The sequence below is a fragment of the Gobio gobio genome (assembly GCF_949357685.1).
Source record: "Gobio gobio genome assembly, chromosome: 2".
Lineage (NCBI taxonomy): Eukaryota > Metazoa > Chordata > Actinopteri > Cypriniformes > Gobionidae > Gobio > Gobio gobio.
The window spans coordinates 10,909,765-10,922,432 of NC_137098.1; the positions used below are offsets into that span (position 1 = coordinate 10,909,765).

The 12,668-nt window shown below is 38.0% G+C and overlaps 1 protein-coding gene across 2 annotated transcripts; it reads left to right on the forward strand.

Annotated features, from left to right (window-relative positions):
• Positions 1-426: 426 nt before the first annotated feature.
• marveld3 (MARVEL domain containing 3) lies at positions 427-7,272 on the forward strand. Of its 2 annotated transcripts, none has more exons than XM_079811249.1 (4): positions 427-550; positions 1,309-1,538; positions 1,663-1,760; positions 5,647-7,272. In XM_079811249.1, exons 2-4 carry the CDS (start codon positions 1,312-1,314, stop codon positions 6,252-6,254), a joined length of 933 nt encoding a protein of 310 aa, XP_079667375.1. In that variant the 5' UTR covers positions 427-550; positions 1,309-1,311; the 3' UTR covers positions 6,255-7,272. The 2 variants fall into 2 exon arrangements, with proteins under 2 accessions (XP_079667375.1, XP_079667376.1); XM_079811250.1 differs by having other exon boundaries at positions 433-683; positions 5,647-7,212.
• The last annotated feature ends 5,396 nt before the right edge of the window (positions 7,273-12,668 follow it).

Consider the following 12,668-nt stretch of genomic DNA (forward strand, 5'->3'; position numbering starts at 1 on the left):
ACTGTATTTCAATAGCAACATTGCTTTTAGGACATCAGTGGGCAGGATGTGAAATAAAATTATTAAAATAAGTACAGATTTATTTTTTCCAAATAGAAAAACTTTGCCATTGAAATGACTGGGAAAAAAGTGTCCCAATAACCCTGAAAAAAAAAGTGCTTTGTACGGCGACAAAATTTTAGATAGATATATAGATAGATAGATAGATAGATAGATAGATAGATAGATAGATAGATAGATAGATAGATAGATAGATAGATAGATAGATAGATAGATAGATAGATAGATAGATAGATAGATAGATAGATAGATAGATAGATAGATCCAGACACACCCTAACCCTACCCACAACTCTATCTCTCCACCCCATTAGACATCCAGAGAGGTGGAGTTAGACGTCATTTGACTCTGCAGTGAGTACCGCTTGAAAGCAGTGGCGTCATGACGCAGTCAGACAGGTTTCACAGGTGTGCAGCTCCGCAACAATAACACCAGAGAACTGAACGAAACTCAGATAAATCACTGATTGTTTCGTTTATTTTGGTAAAAGGTAGGCTCCGGGTTAATTAATTGCTTTATTACTGAGTTACGTGTAAGATTTTTCGTTTCCTACCACGGTTTATTTTGGCGATTTGATCCAGGAAATTAGACCAACTTGTAGCCTACGGAGAGACTAACATTAGGTAAAACGTTTACTTTACTTTATAAAAGTAGGTCTAATACGATTAAACTAAAACATAGTTTAGATCAGAGATTGAATAAATATATAAAACCACAACCAGCTTATCAACATTAGGCTAGTTAATTGATAATGAAACACCAATGTCTTGGTGAATGTGTATCAAGTTTAAAACTCGTGAAATAGACTGCTTATCTCCCCAGCTAACAGCTTTCTCTAATGTTTTGTAAAGGTTATGTAAATGTTAAGATACACCGTTCTTATAACATTATTAATAATATGCGTTCTCATGACGTTAGAACAACGTTGTTGGAACATCTTTATGGTGTTTTTACTTGATGAACATTCTCATAATGTTAAGAGAAAACCTTCAGAGAACATTCTTATGATGTTAGTACTTGATAAATGTTATCCTTGGAATAATACAAATACAAGTTCAAAGAATGTTATATTGTGAGTAAAAATAACTAAGGTTATGAGACTGTTGTACTAACATTATCATAACCTTTGAAATAACGTTCTAATCATGACAATAAAACTGGACATTTTAGCTTTTTAGAAACATTGCAAATCACTGTTCCCACTATTTTTATCTTGCATAATTTGTTAGCTGGGTTCTCATTTCGTAGGCAATGCCAGAATCAAGCCGGCACCATCACACAAGGGACAAAGACTACTCTAGTCGAGACAGGAGAGATGAAGGGGGACGCGAGCACAGACAGGACAGGAGATACAGAGAGGAGAGAAGAACGCCTGATGAAGACGACAGATCACGAAGCCACAGAGAAAAACAAAGAGACGCTGACACACAGAGAGACCCCCGTGTTTACGAGGCCACCCGTCATCAAAGTCTGGGAGTGTAAGGAAGGATTTTGATGTGCTCTTTCTCTCCTACAAAAATATTTGTGTTCTGAAACATGCAAAACCGTGCATGTGTTCTGTTCTGTGACTCTCTGCCCTGATTGTTTGAATATTTTCGACAGGCCCAGTTACACAGAGACTTCATCTTCATACTATGACGACAGTCCACATCATCATAAAGGGGCACTTTACAACCTAAGATACATTACAACAAGCAGAGGTAAACTAATTTTGAGTTTATGTTGGCTTCAACCACATTTTTTCTTCTAACCAGTTACTTTCATACTGGGCTTTTGCACGTCACTTTTATAATTAAGAGTTATGCCACTTGTTAATGGACTAAAATGTTAGTGTGTTTTTATATACAATACCATTGGGGTTGTTAAGATTTCTTAATGTTTTTAAAAGAACTATGCTCACCAAGGCAGCATTAATTTGATCATAAAAACGGTAATATTGTGAAATATTATTACATAAAAAAAATTTCTATTTGAATGTTTTGTGAAATGTAATTTATTCCTGTAATCAAAGCTGAATTTTCAGCATCATTACTCCAGTCTTCAGTGTCACATGATGATCCTTCAGAAATCATTCTGTGCTGATTTGATGCTCAAGAAACATTTCTAATTATTATCAGTTGAAAACTGTCAATACTTTTGTGAAAATTGTGGTAATTTTTTCAGGATTCTTTGATGAATAGAAACTTAAAAAGAACAGCATTTATTTGAAATAAAAGTATTTTATAACATTATAAACGGTGTTGGGGAAAGTTACTTTTAAAGGGTTGTTTCACCCAAAAATGAAAATTCTGTCATTAATTTCTCACCCTTATGTCGTTCCAAACCTGTAAGACCTTCGTTCATCTTCGGAACACAGACAAAGACATTTTTGATGAAATCCGAGAGCTCTCTGACCTCTCCATAGACAGCAATGTAATTAAAGGGGTCATGAACTGGCTAATTTTATACTGTTGTCTGAGGTCAACGTATGATATTCGTGTGGTTTTTACATTCAAAAACATCATAATGAATAAGTAAAAACTACGCAAACGTCATAAGTTGACCTCAGACAACAGTATATCGTTTTTTTAAAAGCCAGTTCATGACCCCTTTAATTACATTGCTGTCTATGGAGAGGTCAGAGAGCTCTCGGATTTCATCAAAAATATCTTCATCTGTGTTCCAAAGATGAACGAAGGTCTTACAGGTTTGGAACGACATAAGGGTGAGAAATTTTCCTTTTTGGGTGAACTAACAATTTAAAAGTAATGTTACAATATTGCGTTACTCCCTATAAAAGTAACTAATTGCATTACTTACTTTTCTATATGGGCTAGGCTTGCTTGTTTGTTTTTTAAAGGTCCCATGCCATGAAATTTTCATTTTATGAGGTTTTTTAAGTAGAGTTCCCCTAGCCTGTATATGGTCCCCAAGTGGCTCGAAATTTTGATTGGTGTAAAACGAGTTCTGGGTGTTTTGCTCTGCCTTTGAGAAAAAGAAAGCTCAGACGAGCCGATCTGAAATCTTCCCTGTATGTCGTCATACGGGGAAACGTCACCTCTATGGTTACCTCCCCTTCCTCTGCTTTGCCCGCCCAGAGAATTAGGAGAATGAATTCCGTTTATCAGTCGCGATGTCAGCACAGGTTTTATAAACAGACTTTTACCATATGGATTCGACAGCCACAAACAGTGAGTAACAGTGTTCATTAATGCCTGATCTGTGATCAGTGATTTCTGATGTGTAGCTAATCATTCAAGTTCACACAGACTTTCTTTCTAAATCGTTTAATACGGTCAGTCCCGCCGCTGGCCGTCTTGATGCCCTAAGAGTAATGCATCAGTGTATCAAGCCAGTGACTGAAACGATAAACTTCACATGGTTTCTGTTAGTAGCACGAAACAAATCCGTTATTTAAATGATTACAGAGAGCGATCAAAGAACACCCTCTTTATAATGCTCGGATCTGTCAATCACACGTCGCGAGTGTATCTGATTCTGCACACATGTCCAAACTGCCATAATAACGAATGACACTGTTATGCTGCACAACAAAGCTCTTATTGTATTCATGTCGACGTCGTGTTTGCTGTTAGTTGTGGTGAAAGCATTTTGTGAGAGAAATAACGTTGCAATGACGAGATCACTGCATTCACGCGATCAACAAGACTACTCATCACTGCAGCCGTTCATGTGATGGGAAAAGATCTAAAAAATAATGCTATAATCAACACTTTGACGATTCGTTCATCTCGACGGTTGTGATGGTAAAAAAAGTAGTTTAGTGGGTTTAGAGGGGTTCCACATGTTACAAAGTTCGTAAAATACGAAGAAGACAGGGTCGCGTGACTGGGACTCTCAGATACAAACAAAATAAACTTGCGCTCTCAACAACTCGGTACAATAAGACTTTCTCAACTATCTTTCCCCACCTCTCTGTTTTTCTGCTCCACGAGTGCCCAGTCCGTCTCTCTCTGCCTCTGGCAGCGCTTGCAGCAGACCTCGCTAAACCACACCCCCTCCGCCACATAATCTAATACTCATTTCAAATGCAAAGATGTCAGCCAATCACAGCAGTGGGCGTTTTCACTGAAGTCTCACAGCAGACACGCCCCTTCAAACAGAGCATTCAAGCCAGAGGGCAAACATCAGTATAGAAAAAATGCCTTTTATTTCTAAATTATGACATTTTTTGATGTAAAGACCATACTAACAATATAAGTACACCTCAGAATACATTATAAAATAATTTTAAAAATCCATGCCATGGGACCTTTAATAACAAAAATAAAAAAAAATCTATTTTTGGCAAATGTCAAAGCCCTTTGCTTATTATTAGTATGGTTGAATTGGGTCATCGAAGGTCAGCAGCAAAGACATTGGTTAATAAAGTCAGATTAAATACATGATGTTTTGTTTAACATTTGAATTATTGCAGTTTTGCTTTAATAGTTTGCATTTTAGCGTTTTTATTCATTTTGAGGAATACTGAGTCTGGTTTTTTGCAAGTGAGATGAATTTCCTGCGAATAGCCTACTCACATTTAGTCTGGAACTACAGTAAGCATCATATTTACACATCGCACACAACGCCTCTGCACTTACTCATGATTTCTCTCAACATGGGGACAGGAGAGCTGGCAGTCAATAAATGGGAAAACAAAGTAACTTGGATATTTTGGATAATTTAAAAGTAATGCATTACTTTATTCATTACTTGGAAAAAAAAAACAGATTATAAATGTCTTTAAAGGGTTAGTTCACCCAAAAATGAAAATTAGCCCATGATTTACTCACACTCAAGTAATCCTAGGTGTATATGACATTCTTCTTTCAGACAAATAAAATCGGAGTTATATTACAAAAGTCCAGACTAATCTAAACATTATAATAGCAGTAATAGTTGCTCTGTTTTTGAAGTCCATATAAAATGCATCTGTTCGTCAAATAACGTGCTCCACACGGCTCTGGGGTGTTAATAAAGGCCTTCTGAAGCGAATCGACGCGTTTGTGTAAGAAAAATATCCATATTAAAAGCTTCATAAAGTAAAGTTTCAGCTGACCGCCTTCCGTGTTCAATTTATGGAAAAAGTGTTGAAAGTTCCCCTGCCGATCGAAATACTAACGCGACCCGGTAGGCTCGTCATGACGTCACGTACGCATCTTGAGTTTCACTTTCAACACTTTTCCACGGAAGGCGATCGGCTGGAACTTTACTTGATAAAGTTTTAAATATGGATATTTTTCTTACACAAACGCATCGATTCGCTTCAGAAGGCCTTTATTAACACCCCAGAGCCGCGTGGAGCACGTTATTTGACGGACAGATGCATTTTTTATGGACTTCAAAAACAGAGCAACTATTACTGCAATTATAATGCTTGGATTAGCCTGGACTTTTGTAATATAACTCTGATTATATTCATCTGAAAGAAGAATGTCATATACACCTAGGATGACTTGAGGGCGAGTAAACCATGGGCTAATTTTCATTTTTGGATGAACCATTCCTTTAATGTCACGTTTGTTGAACAAAACTATTAATTTATAAAACATTGACCCCAAACAGTATTTATGAAATACATTTTAATGTGCATATGTCCTGTAGGCATCTGTCAGGCTTTGGAATTCGCTTTAAGCTTGTTGATTGTCATCTGTGCTGGAGTGAACCATAGCAACACGGGCCGGTATCGGGATATCGCCAGCTTAGGCGGTCTGTACCAGTACTATTATGGAGGAGCCAACGCATTCACTGGAACAGAGGCACAGAAGGTCCAGCAGCTCGATGACCAGTTCTACCAAATCAAAATTCCCCCTTACGTCTACAGCATGGCATGCGGCGGGGCATTGATGCTTTATGCTTGTGCCATGCTGGCCCTCGGAGTGTTTCGCATGCCCTACCGCTTCCCCCCTCTGCTGCTGGCCGAAGCCCTGCTGGATGTGCTCATTGGCCTTGGTTTTATTCCCGCTCTCGCTTTCTACTTCATAAAGCTGCAAGAGATCTACAACAACCCCATCTGTAAAGAGAGGGAAGCGATGTACAGCAGCAAAGGTCACAGAGGATTTGAGTGCAATCTCAATGGGGCAGACATAGCAGGAGGGTTGTTTGGTGTTCTGGGGATTATTATTTTCCCCATAAGTGCAGTGTTGGCCATCAGAGCCTTCAGAAGAGTGCGGAAGATGAAGCAGAGGCCGGCAGAAGACAACAACCTCTGAGTGTTACGCCATTTCATGAATGTGGGAAGCACAGGAGATCTTACACCCATGTAGTTTATTATTTTTACAATGTCAGAAGGATATATATATTTCCATGTTTATGCTTTTGATTTTAACTTTATTATAAAATACTTTTGCACATTTTTATACTTTTATAAAAAATACTTTTGGTAGCAATTTGCTGAAAGCCTTTATATGTAATGCATTTTTAATGCACCTACACTCTAAAAAAATGTTGCTATATAGCACTAAAAGTGGTTCTTTAATCATAGGGGAACCACTTTAAGTGCTGTATAGCACCAAATCCTGGTTCTTCAGCGGTTCTTCGGGATCACTGACCTGCTATATAGCACCGCTACCATATACAGACCCTGTTAAGATTTGATGCAATATAGCACCAAAAGTGGTTTCCCTATGATTACGAGCCAAGAACCACTTTTAGTGCCATAAAGCACCATTTTTTTTTTGAGTGTATGGTCTCATCAATAGTTGTAACCAGTTATAATACTTATCTATTAATTGAACACACCTTTAGAAAATATAATGCATTGAAACACATGACAAACCACCAATATGAGATGCAACAAGGAATCTGCTAATATAATACATTTTAACTTTGGTTACAATTATTTGTTAAAGGTATAATGCATTATGTGCATTATGAATGCATTATGCATAAAGGCTTTATTTAAAGTATTAACATTACATTTTCTTTCACCATATAATCGTCAAAGACTGATTAATAAAATGATGATCTATTATAAAATAAATGAACAAAATAAGAGTTGAATTAAACTAAATGAATTCTACATTATACTGCATATTCATCGGTTAATGATCTACCTTTGGTGCCAATGAGACTAGGCTCAGTTTGTAAATCATGTTTTCCTTTTCTTTGTGTGTGCATCTATTATACATACTATATTTGATATTAAAGTATTTGCTTGAGACAAATGTGCAAATACGTCTGCTAAAGAAGATCAAAGACGCATGTTTCACAGTAAAAAGTTTTATTGCTACTTGGCTGAAAAGTTAATTAAAAATACAGCTTTCTGCTCAAAACTAAGCATAGCAGCATCTGAAATGAAACGATGAGCCAGCACCCACTCTAAAAATCCCAAGAAGTACGGTCCTAGCTGACAGACAGCAAAAGTGCTCACATTTAGTCCTTTTACTAAATCAGTAAAACAACTCAAATGGTCTCCTAAACTAAAAACAATTAAATAATTTAACACAATGAAAATATTCAGCAGTGTACTGCATGCTAAAATAGAAACTTAAAAATATAATATACATTATGCTTCAGATATTAAAACAATTTCTTATAAACAAAAGTTAATATATTTTATACAAATAATCACATGATAATATATTCTTTATATTATATATTTATATTCATTTATATAGGGCATGCTTCTCACATTAAATACATGAATAATTAGTATCGTCAAAGATAGTACCTTGATGGGTGACAGTATACCATAGAACCCTTAAAGGGTTAGTTCACCCAAAAATGAAAATTCTGTCATTAATTACTCACCCTCACGTCGTTCCAAACCTGTAAGACTTTCGTTCATCTCCAGGACACAAATGAAGATCTTTTTGATGAAATCTGAGAGAGTTCTGTCCCTCCATTGACAGCTACACTGGCGCTTCAAAAAGTTCTAATCAATATGAAAATATGTAAAACTAATCAATATGAATTGAGCGGTCATTGATGCGCGAGAACAAATCTCATTGGTTCTTGCTGAAGCTCAAACGTGCTGCGTAACATGAGAATGAGCTTCTGAAAAACCAATGAGGTTCAAACGTGCTGCGTAACACAAGAATGAACCTCATTGGTTCTTGAGGAAGCTCAAACGTTCTGCGCAACACTAGAATGAACCTCATTGGTTTTTGCTGAAGCTCAAATTAATCTAATTGGTTTTTACTGAAGCTCAAACGTGCTGCGTAACACGAGAATGAACCTCATTGGTTCTTCAGAAGCTCAAATGAATCTCATTGGTTCTTTGAAGCTCAAATGTGCTGCGTAACACAAGAATGAACCCCATTGGTTCTTCAGAAGCTCAAACGTGCTGTGTAACACAAGAATGAACCTCATTGGTTCTTCAGAAGCTCAAATGAATCTCATTGGTTCTTTGAAGCTCAAATGTGCTGCGTAACACAAGAATGAACCCCATTGGTTCTTCAGAAGCTCAAACGTGCTGTGTAACACGAGAATGAACCTCATTGGTTCTTCAGAAGCTCAAACGAACTACATAACACAAGAATGAACCTCATTGGTTCTTCAGAAGCTCAAACGTGCTGTGTAACACGAGAATGAACCTCATTGGTTCTTCAGAAGCTCAAACGAACTACATAACACAAGAATGAACCTCATTGGTTCTTCAGAAGCTCAAACGTGCTGCATAACACAAGAATGAACCTCATTGGTTCTTCAGAAGCTCAAACGTGCTGTGTAACACAAGAATGAAACTCATTGGTTCTTCAGAAGCTCAAACGTGCTGCATAACACGAGAATGAACCTCATTGGTTCTCGGACGTCAATCGAACATGCTTGAGCTTCCATTTACCACAACTGATGTGGGAGTTGATGAATGTTTATATGTGAATAAAAGACTAAATTAAATCTGCTCACCATATAAAGTGATTGTGTCTCTTCAGAAAATTTGGACTAAACCACTCAATTCATATGGATTCGTTTTTCGATCTCTTTATGAACTTTTTGAAGCGTCAAAGTGGTAGTTGAGGAGGGACAGAAAGCTCTCAGATTTCATCAAAAAGATCGTCATTAGTGTTCTGAAGATGAACGAAAGTCTTGCTTGTTTGGAACGACGTGAGGGCGAGTCATTAATGACAGTATTTTCATTTTTGGGTGAACTATCCCTTTAAATTCTAGATTCTGCACTGGAGGACCTATAAATTTGCATGAAACAATGAAGTACAAAAATAAACCTCAGCTTCTTGGCATTGAGAGGAAATATTAAAGCATCTCTTAAAAACAAAATGTACATAAATTATGACAAGATCAAGCTTTGGTCACATGTTAAACAACAGGAACTTCATCTTAACCCTCGTCTGTCCAGAACGAACCATGATTATGTGCAAAAATGTCAATGAATACGCCAGATAAAGATGCGTTTTTGCATTTGAAAGAAAATATTATCTCTGTCAGGGTAAACCCACAGTCACACGTTTCATGCACCAACAGCAACTCTCACACTACACACATTTACAAACTGACTTGAGACAAATGCTTTCTTTGTTAAAAATACAGAGGATGAAGCACGTTTCAGAGAACCTCACTGGAGGTCGAGTCAAAACTTGGAAAAGCAGAAAGAATTAAGTGAATACACTTCTGTGCACTGGCGCTACCGAATGAATGTAAGTGCAAATATGATCACGGTTTTCAGTCAAGTTTCCTAAACACTCCCCCATCTGTCAAAGGTCAGACAAACAGATAGCCACACCCCCAAGCTCACACCATTGGTTGAGACTGAGACTGGTTTCAGCGTCAGGCAAAAGCACAAAGCACACACAGAAGTTCTGATTAAAAAAATCAAGAATTTTTACACTTTTTGGGGGGAATCAACCTATAAATGGCTTACTTGTAATTGAGCTGGGATAGGAGGAAGTATCTTAACCAAAAAAAAGAAGGTTTTTACATCCAAAATTGCTTGTGTGATCATATTTGTATCTTCTAAATCACTATGTTGTGTTGTAAAATGTTCCTTATGTTCTGCATTAGTGTTCCCACAAGAGTTATAAAATCAATGTGCTGAAACAAACAAAAAAAAAGCTCTAAGTTTTATGTTCAGTTTGAATATAAACATGATAAAGATAATGTTCTAGTGCGATGCCCAACTAAGACATCACTAACACACTGACATACAAATCATCCTAATGACATAAAAAAAATCCTTCATGCTCCAGGATAGAATATTAGTACCCCCAAATGTCCTATAACGTTAAAATATAATAATAATAAAAAATCCTAATATTTAATGTGAGCGGGATGTTCTGTGCTTTGTGTTCTTCCTGTAAAGAAAAAGATCACCTTACAAATGGAAATCCTGCTGTAGTTACTCTGCCTAATGTTATTCCAAACCTGTATGATGTTCTTCTGTTGAACATAGAAGATATCTTAAGAAAGTGTTTGTTGTCCATACAATGGAAGTCAATGGTAACCAAAACTGTTTGGTTACCAACATTCTTAAAAAAAAAAAAAAAAGTATTTCGTGTTCCACGGAAGAAAATCATACATAGGTTTGGAACGATATGAGGGTGAGTAAATGATTACAAAATGTTCCTTTTTGGATGAACTATCCCTTTGATGCGTTCACACCAGACACGCAAGTGATTTAAGGCCAATTTATACTTCTGTGTCGAGTGTACGCCGTGTGATGCGCGCGTACCCTACGACGTACCCTGACGCGCACCTCTCCAAAAATGTAACAACGCGCCAATTCTACGCGGACCGCAAGCGCTGTGATTGGTCTGCCAGAACCCCTCCCTCAGGTCAATAAATAAATAAAAAAATCTGCAATAGGAGTGCGTGTGTCCAGAAATGGGATGATAGTTTCATCCTTACATCTATAACACAATATTTTGTAGTGCAGAGATTCTTTATGTTAGTGAATAAAAAGTAGTGGTGGGCCGTTATCGGCGTTAACGTGCTGCGTTAAAGTGAGACTCTTATCGGGCGATAAAAAAAATATCGCCGCTAATCTATTCTCAAAGTTGGGTTGGGAGCTGGGTCTATATTATGCAAGCTATGATGACTTTCCCCTTGATATTTTAGCGCGGATGTATACCTAGCCGAATTACACTGTAGGGGGCGAGAGAACGAGTCTTCGAACCTGTGTGTATGCCTACTAGTGTTGTCAAAAATATCCATATTTCGATATGTATTGATACTGAAATATCTGAAACGATACAATACTCATTTTCTACAGTATCGATATCAGCTGCGCTCTCCTCTCCGACCGATAGTGAGTTGACACGCACCCGCCTCCTCTCATTCAGTCCAGTTAACCCTCTGAACATGGCGAACGTGTGTTCTGCTGGATTTTTCCTCATGACAGCGTGTTAGTATTGGTGTGACCGGTCTGAATTTCGCACGGGGTTGCACACAACGTTAATTCTACTAATTCCTGCGGATTTCGCGCTTGCATCTGAAGCGCACACACATACCGTAATAAAGCCCCCTCTGACATACAAGTGCAGAAATGAGCTCCCTTTTCCAGCTTATTAATAGTCAAATACACTCAAAAATGTCTCAATGCCCATCTTGGTGAGTTTTAACGTAAACACAGTCGTAACCAGCTCACAGGAACAGTGGGATCCATGCGTGCGTCAGGTCTTAAAGACAGAAGTTATTTATTATTCAAACTACAAAAAGACAAACAATCACTTACGAGCGCATATATTCTAAATGCCTTCGGGAGAATTCAAATGAGCCATTTTAATTAAACTAGATTAATTCCAAGATTACAGTGAGTGGGCAAAATGTATCTATGCCCAGCACTAATAAAAACATAAATAAACTATACACAGCGGATCTATTTTCTCATTAAAACCAAAGATGTTAATCAGTGATTGTATATTAAGAACAGGGACACATCACAAGTGTGCATTTCGTTTTGTGATTTCAAAGTCTCCGCAACAGCAATCGATTGAAGCGCTTGTCTGTGCAAGAGCTACCGATACTGAAAAAAGCGCCACGAGCACTCTGCATGATTTCAAGAACACATTCCAGCGCCAGATCGCCTCTTATGTAACTCTACTAATCAACTAGAGATGCTTAATTTGTATTAGATACAACAACTCAAGCCGCAAGAAAAGCCGCTATCTGCCGCCATCACTGCTGCTGATACTTCGGTGCGTCTCAATCAGCTCCCTAGTTCAGTAGTGAGGGCACTGATCAGGGAGTCAGCCCATTGACTTGTGTCCTGATCAGTGCCCTGACTACTGAACCAGGGAGCTGATTGAGACGCATGCGATGACAATGTAAACAAGCTGCTGCTTCTTCGGTTTTTGCTTTGATACTGTGGGTTACCATCAGTGTTGGGAATAACGGCGTTACAGATAAACGGCGTTACTAACGGAATTATTATTTTCAGTAACGAGTAATCAAACGAATTACTGTTTCTCCCGTTACAACGCCGTTAGCGTTACTGAGGAAAAAATGCGGCGTTAGTCGCGTTACTATAATTGAGCTCACTGAAGCGCTTTTCATCCAAACAGGCTCTCTGTCAGTCGGACCTGCAACGTGTGTGCGTGTGCGTGTGCGCGCGCACCAGCCATGCGTGTTGGGGGTGGGTGCGGTGGTGCACATAACTGATGATGATTGGTGGGTGGGAGACAAGGTTGAAGTTGATAGGTTGAGTTCACACCTATTTTTTTCACGGTCTA